The following is a 10684-nucleotide window of genomic DNA, read 5'->3' on the forward strand; positions in this document are numbered from 1 at the left end:
GTAGCAAAGAGAAGGAGGGATGAAGGGAGGTGTAGAGTTGGGGTAGGGCTGAGCAGGGATGATTGAGAGATATGTACAACTGAGAGATATACACAAGCCTGCGCCAAGGGAGCAAAGCTGTCGACAGATTCACGTTAATATTTGTTCAATCAAATCTTTTAGTTTTAACCGCGGAAAGAAGTGGAGAATGTTTAGGTTAAACATTGCACTGTGGTTTCCGGGCACACGCCCATGCGAAGTAAAACATGCGATTGCTGTTTCTTTGCAGGCAAGACCAACAGTCGGTGATTACAACCTCTGCTCAGGAGGCGGTCTTTGATTGTCTCAACACGATATTGAAATCCATTAATTAAATGATATCCTATAGTTAAACTATTAAATTAGATTAACTAAAATTTTAACTGTTAGCTGTGTGTCTCAGGAGAGGTATTCAGGATGTCGGGGTTCTTTCTTGTCCAATTGTATTCAGGAGCATTACAGTATTTATTTATATATCTAATTGCATCGCTGTTTATCCTCCGCTGCTGTTCGTCGCGATTTCTGGTGCTTAAAACAACTCAAAATACAACGTGGAGATATTTCATGGTGTATCAAGTTTCGTGGAATTATTGAAATTAAGCTAAAAACGACGAACTAGATAAATAAAAATATTGATTTGGACAAATGGTAATTTGAAGCTCCCACAAAGTCCCTCTAATACTGAAACGCGCTTTTAAGTTATAGCGCCCTGCTTTAAGAATCTAATCTCTTTGCATGCATTTGTTGCGAATATCGTATTTACACTGCATGGAATAACCCAGCACAATTCTCACCGAGTTTCCTCATTGATTCCCCTGTGGTCCTGATCAAAATCAGCTTGTCTTTTCCTTTCTGCACTTCTGCATCTATTCAAATGTGACGTTTAATATTTTCAAGAAAGTTGCAATTTTGTTTTGATCTCACGCTACCTGCAACAACTGGTGTCTTGCAACATAATGCACCCGCATCAAATTCTCAAACTCTCTATTGTTATAGTCATCTAACAACAAATGACGTCGAAGAAGGATCCCGACACGAAACGCCAATTGTCGGCTGTCCAATATTAGGAAACCTGAACGGAAACCTCTTTGCGCACCACCCAAGGTTTCCCTGCGGTTCCTGGCGGTTGCATGTGGTTGCCGGAGGTTGCAGGTAGTGGAAGCAGGTAAGGAGACTGACAAAGACCTCCAGGAACCGCACGGAAACCTTGGGTGGGGCGCAAAGTCTCCAGATGTTTCCGTTCAGGTTTCAAAAGTGGGACAAGGGGATGCCGCCTGACATATTGGTTCTCTCCTGCTTTCCTGCTTGTTGATCTATGGTTTCGTTTATTCAAGATTCCAGCTCCTGAAGTCCATTGTGTTCCTGACCAGTATGCAGATTATTGGAAAATGTCCACATTAACAATTGTTGTTAATACGGTTTACTCTCTGACAAATATTGCATGGTATTGTTGACATATTTATTAACCAATATGTAAAACTAGTAAGATATAATGTTGTATCAATTATGCAATGAGATTCAATTATCTATCTGAATCTATCTGAGGAAGGGTCTCGACCCGAAACGCCACCAGTTCCTTCGCTCCATAGATGCTGCCTCACCCGCTGAGTTTCTCCAGCATTTTTGTCTACTTTCGAGTTTTCCAGCATCTGCAGTTCTTTCTTAAACAATTATCTTTCTGTTTCTTTCACATGCAATTACTAATTCGCGTAAAGTGTATTTCACGTGTACTGATCTCTGAACATGGCATCCATTTATTTCTTTAAAAGATTGAGAGGTATTTTCCCCTTGAGTATTCACCACGCAATCGTTCATCTGAATCTAATCCCAGTTCCACCTTGGTTTACTTTTATAAGCATAGGATCCTGACAATATCCCGATTTTCCCCCATTTTACTTTCCTTTTCCGTTCTCGTTCAACTGAGTTAATAATTCTATTGATTATATGTTAATGAGCAAGTTGTGCTCTCGTCCCTGAAGTTGCTTGATAATAAACGCGGCGTGAATAATGTTTTCCAGGTAATAGTAGTAGTATACGGTAATGGTAAATTCGAAGGAATGTGTCTGTAAGTAAAATTGTGCCGACTTCTTCACTGCTGATCACCACCAATTAGTGTTGAATAATTCTCAAACTGTTTTATAATAAACACGTGCCTACTGCTCCTTTTCTGAATCTGACCATGTCGGAGAATCAAATTTAGGAAAATATTTCTTTAACATTTTTCTGCCAATTAATCATGAGTTCATTTGAACCGCACTTTGCCCTCGACAGAATTGTTAATGTTGGTTTATTCTGCTTGTTATTGTATTTCAGTTCAAGTTGAACAAAGAAATGTTAACCCATCCAAAACATATCCTGGACATATCCTGGCTCCATGCATCCATTAATATGGATTCTTGTCTCTGTGTTAGAAAACTATCCTTTTTCTCCAGACATGCTGCCTGGCCCGCTGAGTTACTCCAGCGCTTTGACTATTTTTAGAAAACTGCTCGTCTGACCGGAGTAATCGCCACTGTCAGATATTAAAATACATAGGGCATGATCTTCATTTGAATGTTGCATTTATTCCTTGCAATATATTAAATATTTAAAATGGAAATAAGTGTGGCCATATTGAATAACTGATAAAATGTTACAACATTTACCATCAAGAATATCAATAATCAATATATTTTTAGAAGGATGTGTTAAAAATGTAATTCCTGTGCTAATAGTAGATGTCCAACTTCGCTATTCATCGAAGTAACTGAAAAATCATTATTTGTCTTATTGAATGAGTTTTCGGAGTAACTCCCTTCAAACTCCTCTCCCGCATAGTTTTCGCATAGCGTGCGTTTTGCTTTGCTTGTAATGGTCTTGACTTGCCCTTTCGCTTCTTCCTTCTTCCATTTCATCCTCCTGTTTTGGAACCAGATTTTGATGTGCCTCTCGGTGAGATTCAACAACGCGGCGAGTTCCACCCGCCGGGGCCTGGAGATGTACTTGGCGAAGTGGAACTCTTTTTCCAGTTCCAACAGCTGACCCCTGCTGTAGGCCGTTCGAGTTCTTTTGCTTTCATCCCCGTCCATCGGGTGGCTGTTTCCTGCAAGAAAGCCAGATATTCACTGAAAACAAATAACTTAATGAAGCTGAAAAAAGCCTCACGAGCCGAAAAGTCACATATCCATTCATGTTCTCTGGAGATTCCACCTGACCGACTGACTTACTCCAACACTGTGTGTATGTTTATGGTAAACCAGCGTCTGCAGTTCCTGGTGTCCAGTTTAATGATACCTGCAGATTGAGCGAAATAAGAACACATTTCTGGAGGAACCGAGCGGGTCAGGCAGTATCTGCAGAAGGAAACGGACAATTTTCGGGTCGGGACTCTTCATCGGTGTTCTTCGCTCAAAACCCCAGCATCTGCGGTTTCTCGTGGCCCGGCAGTCTGCGGTTTCTCGTGGCCCGGCAGTCTGAGGTTTTCGTCCCGAGTCGGGATGTGTTGGCCGTTCACAAAGTTCAATTTTCAACTCGAGCACTTGAAAAATGAGTAGGAAGGAACTGCAGATGCTGGTTTACACCGATGACAGACTTACAAAGCTGGAGTAACTCTGCGGGTCACAAATAAGTGACGTTTTATAAGAAACGCCACGTATTCCTTTTCTCCAGAGATGCTGTGTGGCCCTTTGAAAAATGACTATCAAAAATCGACATCATTTTCTGGAACATTGTCGAGAGGCGATTGATAGTCAAGAACTAATTTTTCAAAGGGCCCAAAACATTCTGAAATTCTCTGACGCGTTAATTGACTTTGAACTTCTAAATGTAATTGTAACTCGTCTTATTCTCGCAAATCATAATGATACGTTAACCAATATCTTTTAGTCGGAGGGGAGGGAATCACCTTAATTGCAGATTCTGGTCCAGTTTCGTCGGAAATGAAATACACCTATCTACGTCCTCCGCTGATGTTGCCTGGCCCGGTGAATTACTCCAGGACTTGGTGTTTTTTACAATGATGGGATCTGAAACATTACCAGAACCATGGGTGATCTATCATGAATCTCAGATATATAAAGTAGCGCAGGGTGCCCAAGATACATTAAGCGCGCTGATGGACAAGTACTTATTTCCTGTGCGATATGTTGGTAGTTACGGGAAAATAACATAAAATTGCTGAAAATTCCTTCCAATTGCGGTCATTGTTTTGGTCTTCAATGCCCTTTTTCTTGAACAACAATTTTTGAAATTCACTGGAGTCCTTGAGAATCAATTAGTCATCCAAACAAGGCATGTCTTCGTTGCTCCTTTAGTAACAGGTGCCATATCGATACAATTGCCCTGAGAACTTCATGGAATCTCAAGGTTCCAGGGGATTCAGAAATTGTTCTGCGCAAATTAAATCCTCAGAAAACTCAGTTTTCCCGAAAATTGTAGTAGGCATGGAACCCCAAAAGCCACTATAAAATTGTATGATTAAATACAACTTTAGAAAAAAAAAGCTACCATGGGTGCTTGAATTGGGTGTCCCAAATCCTTCATCATAAACACCGAAGAAAATTGAAACAATAGGATATAAAATGGAACATAGCTTGACTACTCTTTGTTAACAATTAAGTTAGATCGTCATTGGTAACATATCGGCATCTCCCTGCCCTGTTACCGTATTCCTTCATTTCTAGGTTTCATAAGTATATGTTCAATTTAATATTAATGTTGGATTGAAAGCCAGTGCTCTTTTGTAACTCGATACATGATACAGTAAATCGTGAAATTAAAATATTTTAACAGAACCTAAAATAATCTTATTTTTAGCGCGTCATTAACCCATCTTCTATTCTCTTGTATTTAAATATCAAACCACGTTTTTTGGCACCGATAAACTGGTTACTGCTTTATGCGGTGCCTGGTCGGGTAATAAAAACGAATAAGGTGATTTCCTTTCGTTGATCTTCACCAAGGTAGGTGGATTGGGGCAGGTACATATTGCATTCTCTAAATGTATACGTTGCCATTTCAGACCGAAGATTGGAGATGTGCGTGGATTTGTTCCCATTGAGTGGCGTTTGCATTTATCTGTGGGAAGTTTTGTCCTTGGAGGTGTCCATTAAGAAATGTTGGAGTTTATTTCTAGCACAGATTAATATAATTTCATTTCTACGATTTGATTTTTTTTTGTGGATTTGAAATCTCCTTACATTAAGACAATAGGTATTTACTCCAATATATATATAACACACACACACACATGTATGCATATATATATTAATGAGCAACAATTAATTAGCATATATATATATGCTAATTAATTGGTGCTAATTAATAGAGCACAGGTATAAAGCTTTAAGTATAGACATTTTTTTTAAATACTGTAATAATATTTATTTGCACCTGGCAAATGCAGACGGTCAAAATCAAATGCAAGTTCAGCTAAATTTAACCGGAGTGCCTTTTAAGTGAGACTGGTTACTAATTTGTACTCTCCGTCGGCATGGATGTTGTGGGCCGAAAAGCCTGTTGTTGTAAGGTGTAATTATTGTCACTATTATATTGCTTGTTTTAATCATAATGACCCATTTTCTATTGATGATCAACTGCATTAACTTCCCGTTTGCAGCCCGTCTGCTTTACATTCTACGCTTGATTTAAACTGATTTAAATTTTGGTCTAAACATCAATCATTTCTTAATATGTAATTAAAAATCACTATATTATCACCTGCTGAGAAGAAAATTCCTAATAAATGGTAGCATTGTAAAGTAACTATATTTTCCATCACCTTTTAAATCCCAGAATTTCTGCACAACATTTCTCGAAAGAAATGCGCAGAGAAGGGAAATTGATTTTATTCTTGCGATAATAACATTTATGCAATTACCATGTCGCGGAAATTTGTGTCAACAAATTCACGGTGAGCATAAGTGCCAAGATAAGTCTCCAAATAATTAAATGTATAGGAGAGTGGGATTTCGGGCCCACCCAGTTGCCTTCCCACAGACGATTCGCAACGTTGTGCATTTTCGCCACTCTAATCAAGGAAGGGGTGAGCGTCTACGGTAAAACGCTCCAGGAAGATAGAGCTGTGACATTCCTCCTGGATGATTCAGCCCCGATTGACCATTTCCCACGTTTCTTGTTGCTTCGTTCCACCTGCATAGCAACCGTCAAATTCAACAAGTAATCTTCGACATATGCCGGGCGAATATGCTTGGCTGCAGCACGGGCGTTGTCGAGCTTTTAAATATATTTTATATCCAGGGTTAACAATGGCCTTTATAATTCGAGGGGGGGGGGAGGGAATACTTGATTTGCCACTGTCATGACTTTGAATTGATTTTTTGGCTGCACCTATTAGGGGCGGCACAGAGGCGCGCCTGCTAGTTGTGCTTCACAGCTCCAGAGACCCAGGTTTCAATCCTGACCTCAGCTGTTGGCTGTGTGGAGTTTGCACCTTCTCATTGTGACCGTGTGGGTTTCCTCTGGGTGCTCCAGTTTCCTCTCGCATCCCAAAAGGCAATCGGCCTCCGTTAATTGCCCCAGGTATACAGGGAGTGGATGCGAAGCTGGGATAACATGCATGTATGTGAACTGGTGATCAATGGTCGGCTTTGACTTGGTGGGACGAAGGGCCTATTTCCATGCTGTGTCTCTAAATTAAGCTATCGTCGGGTGATGAATATATTGGAGTGTGCATTCTTGATTACATTTATGTTTTCTATATATACCCCAGGGATGCGTGGCCACACGCAGAAATATATCTCACGCAATGGACGTACTTCTTTAAACGCGCGATGTAGTGATAACATTTCTCAGTAAAATTATCATATACATTATCTACGAAAATGTGTGGGTGATTATTATGGTTAAGAACTTTTGACATTTCGTTCATCCCTCCTACTAAACACAAAACGGACTATTTGATGATCCTGTAACCGTACCTGCCCACTGATCGCTCCAAGCATAGGCATGCGATTTAGTATTTTTCATCCAAGGGAACGGGTAGCGCCCCTGAGGTTCACGGTTCTCCGCGTACTCGGCGTTGAGAAAATTCACCTGGGGAAGGTGGCAAGAGTTCAGATCTGCCGGACTGCCGTAGGGGGTGAAATCCGTCAAATTCTGCTGGTTGAAATCGCCCAAGCACGACCCGAGGAGAGGGGGCTGCGGATTCCCATCGTAGATGCAGGCAGGTGGATCTTGCGTGTATTCCAGTCCCTGGTATTGGCAGGCACTTTCGAAATAGTCCACGTCGCAATCCATAACTGAGACGCGTTCTAACATCTACGTAGATCGTATGCTCACACCTGGTCACAAACTCTCTACCTGGTTCTTTGTCATGTGATTATTTGTCAGTCTATTATTGGCGGGTCGAGAACAAATGAGCGTTTGCTTTTCTTAGAAAAACGCAATGCATCTTATGTGAACCATAGCAATAGGGAACAATATACCGTGATAATAATCTGGCTGAGTTTCTGCACATCCGCTTGTTTCTACTGCAACTATCTAACTCTTGGAAAATGGTTGTAAAGAGCAAAGAGTAGAATCAGAATTTGTATGCAATGAGTTCGAAACATCAATTGCACTGTTCCAATGAACTTTGGACATATTACATCTGCAAAATAATCAGGTAAGAGGGGATATAACGTACTGCGGTATATTGTATGTCGATATGGAAATGCGTGGGTGGGCATGTACATATCACACGTGTTTGACATATACGTTGAAATCAATGCCTTAAAAAAGAGGAAATCAAGCAACAGAGAAAATAGAGGCTGGGGTAGTAGGCATTGCGAGCCCGCACGTCGTTCTATGCCTTCATGGTATAGTCTCTATCTCTATAACATATTCATGTTCTTCCCCCCACTCTAATACAGCCCCAAATCCCTGGATGCGATTTGTGTCGAGAAATCTGCCCCTCCCATCAACTATTCAGAGATTGTTCTCCACTGTTTTTCCTGGTAATATTACAAATTCATCACTGAGAGAAGAAATATCTACCAATATTTAATATTCACCAATATCTCGGCACGGTGGCGCAGCGGTAGAGTTGCTGCCTTACAGCGCTTGCAACGCCGGAGACCCGGGTTCGATCCCACCTGCTTGTACGGAGTTTGTACGTTCTCCCCGTGACCTGCGTGGGTTTTCTCAGAGATCTTCGGTTTCCTCGCACACTCCAAAGCCGCACAGGTAATTGGCTTGGTAAATGTAAACATTTTCCCGTGTGTGTAGGATACTGTTAATACGCGGGTGTCGCTTGTCGGCGCGGGACCCGGTGGGCCGAAGGGCCTGTTTCCGCGCTGTAACTCTAAAATTAAAAAAACCTAAAACTAAATCTCGCCTAATATTTTATCGTCTGTACAGAGATGGCGACCCTCGGAGTAGACGCCCTCCTCTGCATACTCCCCACGTCCAAATGGATGCATAATAACAGGTCATAAGACTCCAAACCACATAATCCTGTTTTTTTTCATACAGACTAGAGTTTGTTCATTTATCATTCCATGCATGTGCATATTTAGTTGTAATTATTCGGTTATTTTCTTATTCTTTCCACAATTAGGAAGATGATACGCTCTTGTCTTCCATCACAGTGCATTGTGGTAGATGTTTATGTTAATTTTAGTGTAGTTGTGTGTCTTGTTGCTTTTTTGGAATGACTGTGCAGCAAATCAAATTCCTTGTATGTTTTTTACACACTTGGCTAATAAATTAGTTACAATTACAATTAGTTACAATTACAATTACAATTAGCCTTTTATTGAGAGTGGTTAGATTTGCCTTCTCCAGCCGGTAGTCATTCCGCAAACCCTTCATCAATTTAACTTTTTAAAATGATTATAAAAGGCAAATGATTCAAACGTATAAAATAAAACTATCCTTTGTATTAACATTTATCCTTGGTATGTATTGATTTCCAAATCCATTGCTTCCAAGCCATTTAGTAGGTTTAAGTGCTGACGGCAGGTTTGTATGTCCTCAGCACGGTAGCACAGAACAGGGACATTTACAATGGATTAGAAACAGTTTACAATAGCAGCCTTGTGCCAATTGTTGATTTACACAAGCACTCGACTGATTAATAGGATTTTATTTCTACCAGTGACCTCTGTTCAACAGAACAGATAGATTTGTTCCCTCCACACCCTGTACCCCACCCCACCAGCACACTGAGATTATGAAATAACATTGCTAATCAAGCTGTTACTTCTGGTGCCATTCACTGTCAGTTTAAGAACACGCCTCTCATTGAACTAAAGTTTGGTCTAAGGTATTCTGCCGTCGTGGTGAAGGTATTGATTTTCTCCAGTTTATTCTGTATCCTGTGTACACAGTAGAAATAAATGACCTATTGACCCGCTATCAGGTAACAAACTATAGGTTGACTTGGATACCAAAGCATGGTGGTATTGAACAAAGATTATCCAGCAGGAAAATAGCTGCTGTTTTCATGTTGTCTCTCCCCTATTTATTTAGAAATGCTACCTGAACCTGTTTCCGATATTTAATTTTTAAAAAAGAATGTAAATAATGTTTAACAGTGCATTTGTTGGAACTCCACACGTATATATTACAATAGTGCATCATTTGGAAAAAAAAATGAATATCCGTGGAAATTACAGATTCTGCCACGTTTGGTTACTACCGAAATTCTTGGCTTACACTATCAGTGCCGAGTGTCACCTCTTTGACTCGTTCACAATTCAAAACCCACCCACCCACCCTTTCAATCTCTACCTTTCTCTCTCTCTACCTCTCTCTCTCTCTCTCTTTCACTCACAGACACACAGGAATGTAATCTCTGCCCTGGATTGTAGCTTTGGAAAGGAGAGTCAGAGACGTCGCACAATGGGTGGTGGAGTGGGGGCGGGAGGGTGTTAAGAGGTTTCATTTATTATAAATATTTATATTGTCAAGAAACTACCATAGCGCACTCTTTTGTTTTTTGTACAAAAATCCAAAAATTCTGGTATGAAATATTTGATATTTTTTCAAAATTAATCAAAATAAAACTGGTACCAAAACCAGAACGGATTATTTTTGGAATATCGGAGGGTAACCCTGAACTAAACGTGTTTCAGAAGAATTTATTTAATTACGGGCTAATAATGGGAAAAAAGCTTATACTTAAATTCTGGAAAAATGCGCCCACACCAACAATAAAAATGTGGATATCAAATATGTTTGAAACATTACATCTGGAAAAGATGAGATTCCTCTTAGCAGGTAAAGCAGACCAATTCCAAAAGACGTGGTCTATGTTTCTAGACCTATTACAAGTATGAGGTGCAATAGTAATTTTAATAAATAAATAAATGGTATCAGGACCTTGTAACGGGAGGTAAAACAACAAAAACAGACTTGGTTGGTAGTCCCCTTTCTGCGGAGTTTAATGTTATAATAGAGCGATTGTTCCTATTTTCTTTTTCTTTCTTTTCTAGGGTCTACTTTCTCACTTTACTTCCTTCTCTAACTTCTTTTCTAAGGGACTTTCTTTTCCCAACACTCTTGCACTTCACGACTCTTGCGCACTTTCTTTACTTTCTTTACTTCTATCTTTTTCTTAAAGCTCAAAAAAAATGAAGCGGTACAAAAAATGTATTAAGACATATGTGTTGTGTAGTATTGTAATTTACCGTACATCTAATAATTTTTTTTAAATAAATAAATAAATAAATATTTATATTTATAT

At 39.9% G+C, this 10684-nt stretch overlaps 1 protein-coding gene across 1 annotated transcript; it reads right to left on the reverse strand.

Moving 5' to 3' along the window:
* Positions 1–2619: 2619 nt before the first annotated feature.
* Positions 2620–9563, reverse strand: LOC129697609 (pancreas/duodenum homeobox protein 1-like). The gene is made up of 2 exons (XM_055636312.1): positions 6936–9563; positions 2620–3100 (listed from the first exon to the last, which is right to left on the reverse strand). The coding sequence occupies exons 1-2, from the start codon at positions 7273–7275 to the stop codon at positions 2706–2708; spliced, it is 735 nt and encodes a 244-aa protein (XP_055492287.1). The 5' UTR covers positions 7276–9563; the 3' UTR covers positions 2620–2705.
* Between the last annotated feature and the right edge of the window lie 1121 nt (positions 9564–10684).

The sequence above is a fragment of the Leucoraja erinacea genome, chromosome 1 (genome assembly GCF_028641065.1).
Source record: "Leucoraja erinacea ecotype New England chromosome 1, Leri_hhj_1, whole genome shotgun sequence".
In the NCBI taxonomy this organism is placed as follows: Eukaryota; Metazoa; Chordata; class Chondrichthyes; order Rajiformes; family Rajidae; genus Leucoraja; species Leucoraja erinaceus.

Bases quoted from the DNA above. Each gene is read 5' to 3' on its own strand.
- LOC129697609 (XM_055636312.1), bottom strand. From the start codon at position 7,275: ATGTTAGAACGCGTCTCAGTTATGGATTGCGACGTGGACTATTTCGAA. The intron at 3,101-6,935 runs GTACGGTTACAG...GCTTTCTTGCAG, and splicing joins TTGGAGCGATCAGTGGGCAG to GAAACAGCCACCCGATGGAC.